General features: G+C 40.8%; 1 protein-coding gene across 1 annotated transcript in view; it reads left to right on the top strand.

Moving 5' to 3' along the window:
- Positions 1 to 8482: 8482 nt before the first annotated feature.
- esamb (endothelial cell adhesion molecule b) overlaps positions 8483 to 16667 on the top strand; it is a 42928-nt gene continuing 34743 nt past the window's right edge. Inside the window, exon 1 of the mRNA XM_084351732.1 lies at positions 8483 to 8908. Coding sequence (XP_084207858.1) covers positions 8854 to 8908 — 55 coding nt within the window. The 5' untranslated portion in view covers positions 8483 to 8853. The remainder of the gene's footprint in view (positions 8909 to 16667) is intronic.

The following is a 16667-nucleotide window of genomic DNA, read 5'->3' as shown; positions in this document are numbered from 1 at the left end:
GCAGATTCAAACTCACAGAGAGGAGTACAGGACGTGCTGTTGCATTATCTCTCCCTGAAGAGAAAAAAACTTTCATGCACATGCGGAGCTCAGACAAGGTCATCTTCATATTCCTTATGCTCATCCAAATCTAATCTCCTCTTTAATGACGATAAAGAGTGATAAATGGCAGCGGGCCCATTACACAGAGGGCTCATATCACCAAACATGTGGCAGGCATCCAGCCTCACACACAAACTGCCTCTGAGATTATTCACCGGCCCGACTGTCACTGCTGCTGCTGCGTGTCCCCGCTGCACAATATGAGACTGTCAGCGTGACTCCTAAATTTTTAATGGAAATGTAGGAAGGGAGCAGTCAATGTCCACGGTAAACTAATAGCTCCGATTTCACAGAGAGGATTCTTCAAACTCTCGACAGCGATAGACATCAATCTTTCCAGAGAAAAGGGACTTAATTTGAAAAAAATTCAATAACATTTACTTCACAGGGGAGGGGAATTATTCATGCTTTTATTTGCTTTGCATCCTAAAAAAAATGCAGACATCTCTTATTTAAATGTCCTGATGGCTCATAACTTGGCCCATGCTTTCATGCCCTCAGATGTTTCCATGTGTGTAGGTGTCAAAGTTTTCACACGCAGAATAAATTCAAAGTGGCAGGCCCGGCTGCTCGATTCACCGCAGGACATCCTTTGGCTGAAGAGGTCACCGAAGTGGTCCACGGTTGCTGAGATTTAGTGTAGGTGGGATTCTGAAATGTCAACTTTCTCGGTCTTTCACAACCTTAAAAAAACACAGTTATTGTTACCTGAAATGGCAGCGTGGCGGTGAGGGAAGAGCACATATCGATGAACAGCAGCCTCTCTTTCAGCAGGTTTAAACTGGGACAAGGCTGCACAGAGATGTACAAGAAAAAACAAGATGTGATGCCAAAATCTGATGTGATGAGGGAAATCCAAATTAAGAGATGATGTGCGAAGTGCAAATAGATAAGTCAAGCAACATTGAGTGTAAATTTGATTTGCATGGGTTCAGAGAGCACTTACCGCCTGGTTTTAAGGTCTTTGTGTTAATGTGGAGCATGAAATGTTCCAAGAAACATTAATTACACTCTTGAACTCCTACTTTTACCCGTCAATATCACAATAAATATCTCAAAAAGACACATTTCCTGCTCTGTAGGTATATCAGTTTTGCAGGTATATGCTTAATGAGATATAGTTCACCACACCCTCCAACTACTCACGGGCGAGAGGCTAGTCCTCACGACAGCTTAGGAGATAAGCATAACAGGTGTTGTAAGCATTAAAGACTTGAATAACATTAAACAAAAAATAGTGTATACTTACTTTTTAGAACATACAATTATTATTCAAATTCAATAAATACAACATTAAATGGCAATATTTAACACATCAACAAAAACATCAAAATAATTTAAAAAATGAAACATTCAAAATCAAGGAAAAACCAACTGTCAATAGAAAATTTCTTATTGATACATGAACTTTAAGTTCCTTTCCTTCAGCATGCTGCACAAACTAATTTGTCCTCTGTCTTTGGCCTTTCAACACATGCCGTCCACAGGTATCATAGGATATCTGTAGTGGAGAAACATTTTAACACTGCATGAAATATTTAAGAAGACAAATTAATATTGGCAAAACGTGCAAAATAAGATTTTTTATTTTTTTTGCTCCCCATGATGGGACGTTTTTAGAAATATCTTCTTTATGGAAAGTGAAATACTGGCACTTACATGAGTAAATGAGGGAAATAGATCCAAACACAGGACCACAGTCTATACATAAACTATAATACCCATGTCAGCTCTGCCTCTTCACTGTCATCTGCATTTTCCTCCCCACAGTTGAAGCAAAGGTTTGTCAGATCGTCTGTCAGAAAAATGGAAAAGTATTTGAAAGAGGGCAACATTTGTGAGGACAAGATGATTTCTTTTGAGTCTGATCCCCGGCAATTGTATTTTTTGTAATTTTCAGAGATAATAACCTGAGTAGTCAAAGATGTTTTCATATGATAGTCCAAGCTGTCAGGATGCGTTCCCCCTGTTGTAAATGGTCAAATTTAATGACATCAGCCTGAAAATGACAGGACAGGAAGTGAGACAGTAAACATTGTGCCTTCTAAACGTTTGCTTGTTAGCATTGTGAGCATATAAGCATGCTGATGTTAGCATGTAGCCTCAAATACCACTGTGCCAAAGTAGCGCCTCACATGGACTATAGTTCAGCCTTTCTCAAAGCGTGGTCCGTGGACAATGCCTGCCTGACACATTTACAATTTATGTAAACCGTTGACCGCTATGTGAGAGTACAAGTCTCCAGTTTGGAGCCAGACATTGCGACACTGATGTCCTCATTCTTCCCACCAGGACGGCAACAGAGACAATGATGAGTGAGTAGGCGAGGCTGTTTTGCCAGACTGTCATCTAATTAGGCTATAATTTAATTCGTAATATACAGTTGAAGTAGACAGATTGTTTTGGGGGATGATTGGAAGTTAACGCTGGGTGGTCCGTGAGTTTTTGTTGGCCTTGACCTTGAAAAGTTTGAGCAACACTGCTGTAGTAACTTTGCAGTCTAAGATTTCATAGAAAATACAATACATAAGATACACATTAAAATATGTATGTATAAAACACATTGTTATACAGTAAATTAAACCACCAACAGCATTAACGATGAGTAAAATTAGCATTATTGCAGCCAGCTATAATATTCAATTATATCTACAGCAGCAAATTATGTTCCTGCATCATCTATAATATATAATAATGTAACAAAGACAAAGCCCATCTTGGCTGCATCATGTGTAAACTACTTTTAGCTTTTAAACGCAGGACTTGTACTCCTAACAGAGAAACACTGTAATGACAACTTCATATTCTTCCAAAGTGCATGGAGAAGTCTGAGGAGGTCTAAACTCCAGTAAAACCTGTATGACAAACAATTGTATTGCTATATTGTGTAATAAAATGATTTCTTTATACTACAAGTGTTGCAGGAGTTTCGACCTCTTCAGCACTTTTCAGAAACGTTGGAATCGACATTATGATTCAAAAGTTATTTTGGTCTCAAAACTGATTGGCTGCCAAATGCGAGTGTGCAAAGATTGAGCCATTAGAGACTCCAGCAAAGTTTTATAAGTTAACAAGCTGCAGAAATGGATATGATCAAGTCACATAACAGAAGTTTTCAGGGAGATAAGGGATCCAATCACCTCAGGGTGTCGTAAAAAGTTTAACTTCTACACAAGGCCTGTCCGGTTTGAATTAATATCAGCAATTCCAACTTCAGCCCCGCAATTTTCCATAAAGGTGTAGGTTCATAAAATGTTAATGGACTTGATTTTTAAGATTATGATCCTCCGCTATGAGTAAGACTATGAATGTGAGGCAGGGGAGGCAGGGTAGGGACGACAGGATGTATAGAGAGGCAGATTAACAGTGTCCCTTAAACCTACGTAATCTAAGCTCTATAAAGATAAAATTACATTTTTGAATGCAACAAATATTGATTATGACAGCACTGAAGATGATTTTAAATTAAGGCTCAGGTTGGTAAAAATGTCTACAGACTTGAGTTTTCCACATTAGGATCTTCTTATCCTTCTAAACCAGAAATATGGTGCCTCAGTGGTCAAAACCTGTCAAGAAAAACACCTTTTCTATGAGGACATTACATTTGACATCATGCTCTCACGTGGATTTCCTCTGGGTGTTTCCTCCCTCCATCCACAGACGAGCAGGTCAGGAGTGAAGCTGCCAACAGGTACACAAACATGAGTGTGACTGATTGTCTGTCAGACTTTATTAGCCTTAAGAGGGACTGCTGACCTGTTTACAGTTTTTTATCTGCAGCCCACACACTGCTCCGATCCTCCGATACAATGAAAAAGAAGCAGGTGGAGGTTGATGGATAAAGGGGGGCAGGGAGGCGCCGGTGCTGCAGGTGTGGACCACTAGATGGCACAAAAGACAATCAACAAATCTGAACTCTTTGCATGTGGTAGGACAGCAGTAATCCATCATTTTGTTGTTTTTTCAGACACTGTAAGTACAGTGGAACAAAGTGCAGCGAGGAGGGAATGGTCTATACAAAGAAGTCCAGTCATGCTATCAAGGAGTAGACCGTCAAGGCTAAGCTCACCTTCCAGCATCTGACAGCGAGATAACAGCATCTCAGCCAACTTCAACAATAGGTGCATTCAGGAAGACTGCAGGGAGTGTTTTTTATCATATAAATAGCTGCTGAAAGTGACACAAATACTGGAGACACACGCCTCCAACCAAATGCCAACCACTGCAGATTAGATTCTGTCACCTCAGTGTCTTTTCTGCGGTCGTAAATCATTTGCAGCCGGCATGAGAGCACAGGTGGCGGAGCAGTCAGTAACATTTCTGCTGAATTCCTTCCTGGAAATCTACCTGACCTGCTGGAAATGTAGCTCATCGGAGGGGAACAGGGTCGAGAAAGGCCCGAACATGCAAGCTGTGCAGATTCATGTTAGTGCTTCTTTCACACTTAAGCAATCAATTATTCACACATAGCGGTGACATCCAGTTTCTAATGTACAAGTTTCCAAGATTTACACATTTTTCACACACACGAGCACATAAAATATAGACACGAAGGCGATGCTGTGGTAAGAAATACACAAGGTTCGAGCCGGGGAACTTGACGTCAGCCTCCACACATTCACAACACACCGCATATACTGAAAACCATGAAAACGGTAAGTTTGTTTTGGACTTCAGATTTCCTCTAACTGGACTGAATGTAGTTCAGAGTACACAAATCTTAATTTTTTAATATTATTTTCATACTTAAACATCATCTACTTACCTGTGATTGCATGTTGACGCCTTTAAGTCATATTTTAAGACTTTAATTGACAGTTTATTAGTTACAAAATCATGAACACTATGATGTTTCAGACGTGCTTTTTAGCCAAATTCAAAATAATAGGAACACCTCTCAGTATAATGCAACACAGCTCGACATGACCAAAAACTGCAGACTCCACAATGACCATAAAGTTTAATCTACACCTCTTTATTAAAGCTTTAACAAAAACTGAACATTATAACCTTCATGAACGCAGGATGTGTCGCAGGACTATTGTATTCGACTGCATTAGTTAAACTTTGTGAACATAATAAATCTACAACTGACTAAATAATAAGAACTCAAAGTGTAAAAACGTTTTACATTGTTTTTGTGAATACATTCTCATTTAAACTTAAAGGCTAAAGGTTCATTTATTTATCATTTCAGAAATGAAATTTCAGTTCAAGGTCAAGAAAACAAAGTATTTTCTGGGTGTCATCTTCTAGCATCCTTTGGGCTCTGTGCAGACGTCTCACTTCACGATGTCACTGATGCTATGTACATGGTACCAGTGATGTTCTGGGCAGTTTTAATCACCTGCTGTAGAGCCTTCCTGTCCTTGCATGTGCACAAACCATGCCAGTTTGTGGTGTTTCCAGTCAGGATACTTTCTATTGCTTCACCTGCTCCACCTCAGCTCCAGTGATGTCAACATGGGTGTCTTTTTCCTAAAATCGAAAATCAGCTCCTTGGTTTTGCTGACGTTAAGCAGTTGATTGCTCTTTTGCACCAAATATATGAGATTTCGAACATTAATACAGCAGAACAACGCTTTGCTCTGTAAAGACAGACTGGAGTAATGGCATCCTGAACAGAAAATGACGTCACACAGTGTGTTGTGATCTGAGATTCTCTGCTCTGTGTGTCGGTAGCCGGGATGAATGAGTCCCTCCCTGCATTTGTTTTCAACATGGCAGCCTGGGAGGAAACTTACTTATAGTTAAACAGTACACTCAAATATTTTAGGTTAGAAATCAGCCATGCAGAAACAGAATCTTGATTCATATTTGATATTGTGAGTTTCATGAGCAGCGTCTTTTTGTTTTTTTACTTCAACTTTATTGACTGAACATGGCACACATTTGTTTTGGTCTGAGATGCTGGTGCTCTTATGCGATATCTATATCTATACATATATATTTCACCTTCAAATTACATGTTATCCCATTTTCCCTGCCTTGTTACCCAGTAATCACATGTCCTCCACTGTCCTCCAGAATTATTAAATAGGGTACTCTGTAATTACAAAAATACCTACAACACAGTGTAATTTCCTTTTAATCGACACGTTGTTGTTCTTTAAGGTCGTGTATTCTTCCCGTGTACTAACTGGCACCTTTAAGTATGTTATTATCATCCTCACTCTATATGCCAAATAATTACACTATAATATAAAGTGTTAAATGCACAGTTTGCCCTGACATACACTGGCATTTCAACACATCTCAAGCTCAGAATAATTCATAAAATGTTTCATGCTCATTAGTCTGAGTCATGTTTCCTCTCAGCGTAAACTGAACCAGGTTTAACCCTACAATCTGACAACAATCGGAGCGGACAGGGGACAGCAGGTTCCACAATACGAGAGCGACATTAATAAATCAGGATTATAACTGCCTGTCAGACAGGAGCTCTATCGGAGCACGTCAGAAAAGAAAAAAACAAGACAGCATCCTCTCATCTGTCTTCGTGTGTCGTGACTGAAGTTTGGCGTCTCCATCCGCGCTTTAATTGTGAACTTTAAGCGTGATGCTCTCAGAAAACGTGTGAGTCTTAATATCATGTAATAAATCCATTATATGACATTAAAAATACAACACATCGACCCACCTGCATTAATATTTCACCTGACGACCCATTTATTGTGAGCTGAGCGGGGACTCAGACTTACATTACAATGTAAAATCCTGCAGCAGCTCCTGTTCTCCTGTATAAGTGGCTGCACAATGTGCTCCTGTGAGACTTTTACCTGTGACATCGATTCTGCCCTGAATTACACTTTGTAATATAACAGGTAATGCATGATAATGGAGTTGACATTACATTTATACCGAGCTAAGTGTATTTAAGAGTTGGACTGAGGGAGTTTTTCATTATTTTTAATGTTTCCAGATGTAATACGATGTGACACGGAAAAGAAAAATGTGTTCCCTTTCACAGGAAATTTTACAATTTACATAAAGCTGTTGAAATCAGCTTTTTATGTAAACAATGGAGCATTGTAGTGTTTTTCAGCTCATTGTTTTGGTTTTCTATCCCACGACTTTACTGTTTTAGTTCAGTCTCATCACTTAGTGGCAGGTTACAGCACGGTACAGGACCTGCTCAGCACCAAACAGCAGACACACACACAGTCAGCGACAACACAATGGAGCATTTAGTAGCTAAACAGCCTGATAAGAGCAACATGGCTTCCGATAGCAGCCTGGCTATCGTCCAGAGCAAAAAGAAACAACAGCAAGAATCCCAATTTGACCCAGAAACCCTGATATCAGTGCAATGAAAAGGCAGAGTAAGACACCTGGTTGTATTAACACGTGGGCAGGTTATTTTACTTACTGACCTTGTAAGTGTGAATGCCTGTCTGTTCACTATTGTTTTACCTCTGTTTCTATCACTCTCCCTCTTCCCTTCCTTGGCTCCTCCATCAATGGAGTTATTTTCTATCATTTTACAGTGTAGAGTTTATTCCAGCTGGTCCATTATTACCTGGGGATAATGACCGAGCCCAGTGGCAGACTGTAGCGAGAGCGAGGTTTATAGGGAACCAATCTATATATGGATTGTGTCATTTTTCTACAGCCGTTACACTCTACGATCAGTATTTACTTCTATTGTCAGTTGAAGAGAGGAAACGCATCGTGTGTAATAGTTTAACTTTTTTTTATTTCTTTTTATGCTGGTCAGTACAAAACATTAATTTTCTTCCATCAGTTTTAGCAGTGATATCAAAGCAAAGGGTGAATATAATACAAATAAAACCTACAATATTGTCAAAAATACTCAGAGACAATCACCAAACGATCTCAGAAAATATCACAGTTCATGGTACTACACAAATGTTATAGTTATCAGTAACACCGACCCTTAACGGACACATGAATATTAAAATATATTGTTTAAATGACACTAATAAAACATATAATCTGTATGCTGCTGCAATCTAAATCAGAAATAGCAAACTACATGTGAATTACGAATCAAAAATGCATTGCCAGGTTTTTCAAGACTGTCATCATTCAGCAGCCTGAGCTTATTGAAGTGCCCGTCCCTAGCACAAACGCAACAATACACATGTACAAGAAGATACAGACAGAACAATTAAAACACAAACAGCAAAACAGAAACTATCATCTGAAATCACACTCACAGATACACATTTTCACAGTTTATTGAGGCATAAAATTCAGCCTCTTCTGATTAAACTACAGAATGCCCCTTTAAATCCACTTACCTGTGCAGCAGCCTAATACAGGCTCCAGTGTCTGTGAGTTTATTGAGGAGGTGCAGTGTGCGTTGTGTTGGCAGGGGGCGTCACAGAGCAGCAGGCAGGTGAATAAGCTCCCTCAGTCCTCTGGTACACCGTGAGAGGAGAGCAGAGAGGAGAGCAGCACACGCTGAAGTGCAGCCGGGCAGCAGAAGTGGCCTGAACATACAGAAAGGAGAAGAAAAGACAGAAACACCTGCACGCTTCTTTCCCTCCTGTTGGTTTTTGTACCAAAGTGAAGGCGAGCCGAGCCTCCGGTGCGCCCCCCGCGATGTCAGCCGCAGCTTGTAGGCGGGATGGGAAGAGGAGAGGCGGCTTCACGTGCGGACGTCTCCCCGCTGCTCTCTGTTAATTGTTACCTGGAGACAATTAGGAGGCAGCGGCCGAGGAGCGAGGAGAGGGCTCGGGCTCAACTTTGAAAGGGAAGCTGCCTTTTTGCGCTGGATGTTGCGCCATGGAGATAAAAACAAGACTCCGAGCCACGCTGATGTTAATGTGGATCCTTCAAGGTAAGCTAATTAATTCACTCGACGGGGATTAAAAGGCAGAGTGACACGAGAGTCCACTGGCTGCTTGATGAGAAACATCTCAAAGGAGATTCAGCTTGAAAAATAAGATGAAACCTTAATTTCTAGCGCTTTTCCTGTCATCAAACTCCACTTTTGAGCCAATTAGTGAATAAAAACACAACAAAACTTCTCTTTTATGCAACTTAATTCTTAAAGAACAAGCTGATGTGAGTGTTAAAGGTGAATTATGATGATTGAAGCCAGTAAAGTACAATAAAACATATTAAATAAGCAGTTTGTTCTATACCTGCATGACCTTTAACCTTGGCTGCATTTTTCACTTTGCTTTAAATCCTGATTAATTCAAATGCATGCTCAAACTATTAAACTACCACTATTATATATTATTAGCCTGCTCAGATGCCTCACATGTCAATCTGTAATAAAAACCCCACCTCCCTCCTTTCTTCCCTCCTCAAGCAAATTTTTGAATCCGAATGCAGGAACAAGCACAGCTGACAATCCATGAAACATGTAATTTTTATTGCTGTGGCTGCTGCTGCTGCTCGTGGTTTTTCTACCAGGGGTCCCCTTTTAAAGCGCACAGCAGAGTACTCTCCATCTTAAGAGGGCATAATGTTGTTGCACGGTTGACTGAGCTCTGAAATTTCAAGGAAGTCGAATGTTGTTGCTTTTATTTTGACTTCCTTTTGATGCTTATTTTCCCTTGCGAGGGTAAAAATAACGTAGAAAGCACACAAGACTACCTGGAAGAGCGGGGACGTCATTTTAAAGATTCTGGACAAGAAATCACAGCTGTCACTTGATGGGCACACAATGGTCATTCAGGCTTTTGGCTGGTACGGCTCTGCACGCACGTTGTTGTTGTTGACGACGGATGCGATGACTGACTGAGCAAATGTCAATACATTTGGTGGAATATCTCCAAATGTCTGGCGAATAGAAACATTACAATTCATGTGTTTTGTGCAGCTTTTTGTTAACAATTTCCCTCCTTTAATCATCTTATTTGGATCCAAAACTGAGAGTGATATCCAGCTGGATGCTCTTACCCCACACGATCACAAACAAACACAAAAATATTGACAGGATTTGTTAAATTGCCGTAATTTTCTTGTTTCTTATCAGCTCACATTCGGCATCGTTTAGGCTAGTTTAGCCCTCAAGGCTCTTCTTCTGGCTCAGCCAATCTTGCTCCTGTCAACTGTGCTGCTGCATCATTTCTTACCAGATGTTGGCTTTCCTCCAGTGTGGAAATCAGAGATTGTGTGTGTGTGTGTGTCTTTTATGTCAGGATTTGTTTGGTTCACACACATAGTTTCACTGAGGAGCAGCACTGGAAAAGAGACAAAAATGGGGCAGTGTATCCATCTTTAACTCACTTTTGAATGTTGTGATTCCTTGGAAAGTCGTAGTTGGTTTAAAATCTGTGTTTTTCTTATGGGATTCTGCATGGTAACCACTGTGTTGTGACCGAAATGAATGGAGTCAGTTTGCAGCTCACTGATGAGCAACTTTAGCTACTTCTTGTTCTGATGATGGATTTCTTGTCACATGTCAGCATTGATTGGTTCACATACACTTTCACCATGGGGCAGCACTGGACATGAATGGGACATTTTTACCGGCTTAAAATCTGTGTTTTCCTTATGGGATTCTGCACAGAAACCACTTTGGCATGGCATACATGCTTTTCCTTTGATTTGGTGTAACTGCTAAATGACATGAAATGAATTCAGTTTGTGGTTCACTGACAAGCAACTTCAGCTGCCTCCCATTCTGATGATTGAATGGATTTCTTAATTTGCATGATGGATTTCTTTTCACATTTCAGGATTGTTTGGGTCAATCTGAGCTTCGCTGAGGAGCAGCACGGAAAAAGAAAAAAACGGGACATTGTATCCATCTTTAACCTACTTCTGAATGCTGTAATCCCTTAGAAAGTGTGTACGTTGTCTTAGAGGACACCTGGCTTAAAATCTGTGTTTTTCTTATGGGTTTCTGCATAGAAGCCACTGTGGCGTGACATATCTGCCGTTCTTTGATTCGGTGTAACTGCTTAATGTAATGCAATGAATGAATTTGGTTTGCAGCTCACTGACGAGCAACTTCAGCCGCTTCCTGTTCTGATGATCGAATTCCTAATTTGCATGATGGATTTCTTTTCTGTTTCAGCATTGTTTGGTTCACACACGGAGCTGCACTGTAAAAGAGAAAGAAATGGGACACTGAATCCATCTTTACCTTACTTTTGAAGGTTTAAATCCTTTCGAAAGTCGTAGCTGGCTTAAAATCTTTGTTTTTATGATGGACTTCTGCATGGTAACCACTGTGGCGTGACGTTATATCTGCTGGTCTGTGATTTGGTGGAACTGCTAAATGACGTCAAATGAAAGAAAGATTTCAGTTTGCAGCACACTGATGAGCAACTTCAGCCGCCTCCTGTTCTGATGATCAAATCCCTCATTTGCATGATGGTTTTCTTTTACATTGCATTGTTTGGTTCACACACAGTTTCACTGAGGGGCCGGACTGGAAAAGAGATGTTGAATCCATCTTTAAATCACTTTTGAACGCTATAATTCCATATAAAGTCGTTGTTGTCTTAAAATCTGTGATTTTCTTATGGGCTTCTGCATGGAAGCCAATGAGACGTGACTATATCTGCCTTTCACTGATTTGGAGTAAACGCTAAATGACATGAAACGAATGAATGAATTCAGTTTGCAGCTGACTGACGAGCAACTTCAGCTGCCTCCTGTTCTCATGATTGAACGGATTTCTTAGTTTGCATGATGGATTTCTTTTCACATTTCACCATTGTTTGGTTCACACACAGTTTTACTGATAGACAGCACGGGAAAACACAAAGATAGGACATTGAATCCATCTTTAACTTACTTTTGAACGCTGAAGTACCCTAGAAAAGTGTGTTTGTTCTGTTAAAGAACACCTGGCTTAAAATATGTGTTTTCCTTATGGGATTCTGCATGGAAGCCACTGTGGCGTGACATATCTGCCTCTCTTTGATTTGGTGTAACTGCTTAATGACACTAGACAGATGAATGAATTCAGTTTGTGGCTCGCTGTTGAGCTACTTCGTCTGCTTCCTGTTCTGATGATCGAATGGATTTCTTAGTTTGCATGATGGATCTCTATTCACACATCTGACAGCAGCTAAGCCCGTCAAAACAGACCAATCCCATCTGTGAAACGTCATAATTAGTAAATCAAGAAGCTGCAGCACTAAACTGTCCGTCCGAAAGTAGCTCCAGCTGGTATTGATGAAATGGAGCAGCTCATTGGCTTTACATGAGAGGACCCGTAGCTAATTGGCTATTAAACGCTAAAATAAATCTGTTCATACTTTGCTGCCCAGAGGATCATTTAGTTTTTGATGATCTGAGACACTTGCCGCACATTTTTTAAAAGGGTTATAATCACTGACAGCAGTATGTCACACTCTAGTTGTGCCGCTGCCCATAAGATGGCTCAAATTGGCCTGAGGACAGTGAAAAGGTGACTCGCAGCTGACTGGATATAGAGTTAGGTTAGCATGCCAGCGTCAGCCCCCCCCTCTTGTGAAAATGCCTTTCTCTGTGGCCTCAGCTATTAAAATATCGTCATGTCCTCAGCTGATTGTGTTCACTGACGGCTGGTTTATAAGGAACCATCTTGGCTCTGGTGCAGGCTGATGTGTGCCAGCCAGCTATATCCCTTTTCACAGAATAACTCACAGAGCTTAGGGTAATTCTGATTATGTATCGCATGATTAACTAAACAAGAAATTAGTCGGTCAGGGTCCAGGATTGAAACAAACAGCATTCCCGGCAGGGTGCTGCATGAGAATTAACTATCAGTGCAAAGCTTCCCTTTGGCTGGCCTCGGCAGCGAACGGAGTTTGGCAATAAAGAGTCTTAGGCATGCAGAGATCTGGAAGATACAGGATGTGGAGGAGTACAAGTCAAAGTCAAAGCTGCCAGTGAGTTTGTACTTGAAGATACCAATATGTTTGTGTGTAATAGAAGGATAAATACAGTAGTTTTTGAAGGGAGTTTGGTAAATTAGGGAAGTAGCTGTAATTGTTGTTGTGTTTTCCAGAGGTTTCCAACACATCTGGTTGTCACTAGAGCTGTGATGATTAATCGATTGACTAGTTGTCCACTACAGTGAGCTGTAGAACTGTAGGATATTAATCGCTATCTATTTCGATAATCAGTAATAGTCTATTTCATTCAATCATTCAGAAGCTGTATTCATTCACTTGTTGACTTAAATACTGTCCATCGTCTGAGGAGAAGTTTAAATGTCAGATAACTTAATGATATTTCTTTAGCTGAGTAAACTTACGAAGAAGAGATATAATTTATGATATACATTGGACCATATTGAGAAATGATTTATATAATTGACTGTTTATCGTTATCAATGAAATTATAGCCAATAAACGGAGCTGATGATATGAAGCCAAATTGCTTTCTCTGACTTAACAAGTGTTTAGTTAGGTGTTTTCACTGTGAAAGTTGGTTTGCTCTCCACCAGTGAACATAGAGAAGAAGGAGATATAAATGTTAAATCAACTATCTCTATCTTATCAGTATCGGCCACTAGAAGCAGGTAATTATTGGCCAGTATTGGCTGAAAAAAAGGGATTATTAGGGATGGACAATATGGACTTTTTTCAGTCAATACGATAACCGATAACGTACATTTTCCATTATTGTGCCAATGATTTATCTGTCCGATAAAATTTCTTCCAGTTGAAGTCCATTGCAGCACAGGACAAAAAAGTATTCTGCCATATTTGAGGAATCGCACAACGTCATAAAGTTAGTTTTATAAACCTAAATTATTTACCAGACTCTCTTCTCAGAGAAAGTGCGTCAGATTTCTCTCCTCCTGCGGGCTAATAAGCTGAAAAACATTAAAAGCGAACACATTAGCCGTCGTTCTTCCTGCAGTCTGCTGCTGAGAAAACATCCTGATGCTGTACATCCTCTGACTCACTTTACTGAGCTCGATTTATCTTCTCTGACTCAAACCGGTGAACTGCCACCAGTTTGGTCGAACGCTTACATTTGTTAGGCTGTCGCAGTGTGGGAGGTTTAACACGGGGGCCTAATTGACCGCAGTCCGCTGTGTGTGAGCCGCGAACGCACAGAAAGACCCCTGCAGAGGTGCACACACCGATTAGAGGCAGGCAGACGGAGACGGTGCCACCTAAAGGATCGTCTCATGTAAATCTAGGTCAAATTAATTGGCTCGCGCTCGCCGCAAAAATGAAGACGACGACGACTCCGATTTTTATGTTCCTGCACAGACAACAACTGCCACATGTTCAGCTCCACACTCCATCCGGTGACAGCCACTGTAGTGGAGGCTGACAGGTGTTGATTGAAGCTTTGCGTGCAGCCTCAGTGAGCTAATGTGACTCTGAGGAAAGTCTGAATGTGCTGAGTGAATGTTGATGGATGCGTTGACACAGTACAGACTTTTACACTCAGTTATTTCAACTCTTAAGTGACAGGAACAGTCTGTCTCTATTCCAGCAAAAAACAATTTCTGTTTATATTATGCATGCGATCATTGCGCTTGTTTTCACATCCCCGTTGCAGTCGGCAGCTTGTGTTTCCTTCGCCGCTGCAAAGGTGATACAATTATATTTTAGCTGATGCGCATCAGAAAAACGCTCCATGTTTCTTCAACATCAAACAGAAAAATACAGCTCAGCATGTTTCCCATTATGTTCACAAAAACTAATCAGCATCTTTTTCGCTGAATGGAAACGCACTTTGATGTTTTGGTACTGTACGGCATTATGATCTGCTGTCCGCAGCACACTCGTAACAGTCCAGTCATCGTCACGAATCATTTAGAAGTGACTCAAACTCTGACTGTAACCAAGAGGCGTCACGTAACCATGACTAACTCGCATCATCATCACGTCTTCATGTTCTTTGTTTAAACTGTTCAACTTCTTTAACAGGGCGGGAGAATTATCAGATCTGTCAGAAGCCCAGTCCAACCAATCAAGGAGGATGCCTTCATCAATAATAGTCCAATCAATTAGTTTAATTATCTGGGAAACATTTCAGCGAGGGTGCATTGGAAAGGAGTTGCAGCAGATGCAAAGGCTTGTGAGAAGTGAGGCCTAAACACAGTATGCATACCTCAGATTTAAGTTTGGTTGTCATGAGATTTTGTTTAGTTTTTCTTTCCATTACTATTGAATGCAGATATTTTATGGTTTTAAACACAAGTAAAAATAATTTTGACAACCTTGTGTCAGTGCAGCATGTATTATGTATATGTTCACAGTATGTACAGAAAGAGAGAAGCAAGCACCTGTGTCCTAATGAGTTTCCCCTCCACATCCATCCACATATTAGCTCTACCTGCTCATCCCTCAGAGGGTCAGGGGAAACTGGAGCCAATCGGGGTACACCCTTAATAGGTCGCCAGTTCATCACGGGGCTCACACACAGAGACAATCATTCACACCTGTATGGGCAATTTAAAGTTGCCAATTAACCGAACCTGCATGTGTTTGAGGGAGGAAACCTGGAAGAACAGGCACAGTGTCAGTAACGCCTGGTATGTCCCAGGCATCTCTTGTCATCATCTTTATTGATCATTATCAAAGGCAATCTAGGGGCTGGCAAAGGCATTCAAGCTGCAGCAGTTAAGCAACGCTGCTGTCACCGCACAGGTAGAGATAAGCAGTGTGCCCCTGGCGCATTATGACGTACCAGTAGTTGGAAATGCTTTAGAGGAAGAGGAGAGAGCCATCGGTTCAGCTAAACAAGACGCACGTTAAGGCTTTGTCCCAGCTTGTAGTGGCCCTCCAAAATTAGGGGGGGGGATTTAAAACCCAGTTCTCCACATTATGATAGCCTGGAGCAATTTTGTTATACCTGGCCGCACGTTTCTTAAAGCTGAACCAACTGGACTGTGAAATGTTATTTTTTTACAGTATGTGTATACTCGCATGTATTTTGCTATTCCAGACCCCACCTGGTGTACTTGAATTATTGAAATTAGCTGAAGAGAGGGCTGCTGCTTGTCATACATGATAAGATAGCGTCACTCAGCAGTATAGTGACCTTTTAAAATTGACCTTTAACTGCTTAATAAAAATCTCTACCATTTTATTTATTTAGATGGAATTTTTTCCCCTCACAGCAAAAGTGTTTATACAAGGTAAAATACATTGACTGTTTACTGTATCTCTATTAAAGAGACAGGTGGGGGCTGATACTGTAAATAGGACCAGAGGGAAACTTAAATGATGTCTGTCAAAGAAAAAATAATTACAGTCTTGGTAATATGCAAAACCCTAGAGGATACGTTCTCCTTATCTGGTGTGATATTAACATTCTCATGCAGCCGTAACGGACAGCAGATGCCAAAAGAAACAAGCTTCTCTTGTCAAATACAAAGAAATGTGACAGGACGTGAAAATACTGTACAGTATGTAAGAGACACTCAGGTTGAGTCACTGTTTCATGGACACCACTGTACCGTATCTTTGAATGGTTTCTCTCAATTGAGGCGTTTCACAGCAATACTCGTCTTGTCTTGTGTTATAAACCCACTGCCCCCCTTCAGAGCAAGGAGCCGTCGCCCCTCCCTAAAAGCCCAAACTCACTCTCAGCCAGGTTGTGGCTTGTGTAGTTCATCTCACTCGGGTCTCATGTTGGCAAAAACCCCTGTCAGGACCAGCCGCTGCGGGAATTTT

This window comes from Pagrus pagrus (genome assembly GCF_965226575.1).
Source record: "Pagrus pagrus genome assembly, chromosome: 4".
Lineage (NCBI taxonomy): Eukaryota > Metazoa > Chordata > Actinopteri > Spariformes > Sparidae > Pagrus > Pagrus pagrus.
This window is presented reverse-complemented; position numbering and strand designations above follow the sequence as displayed.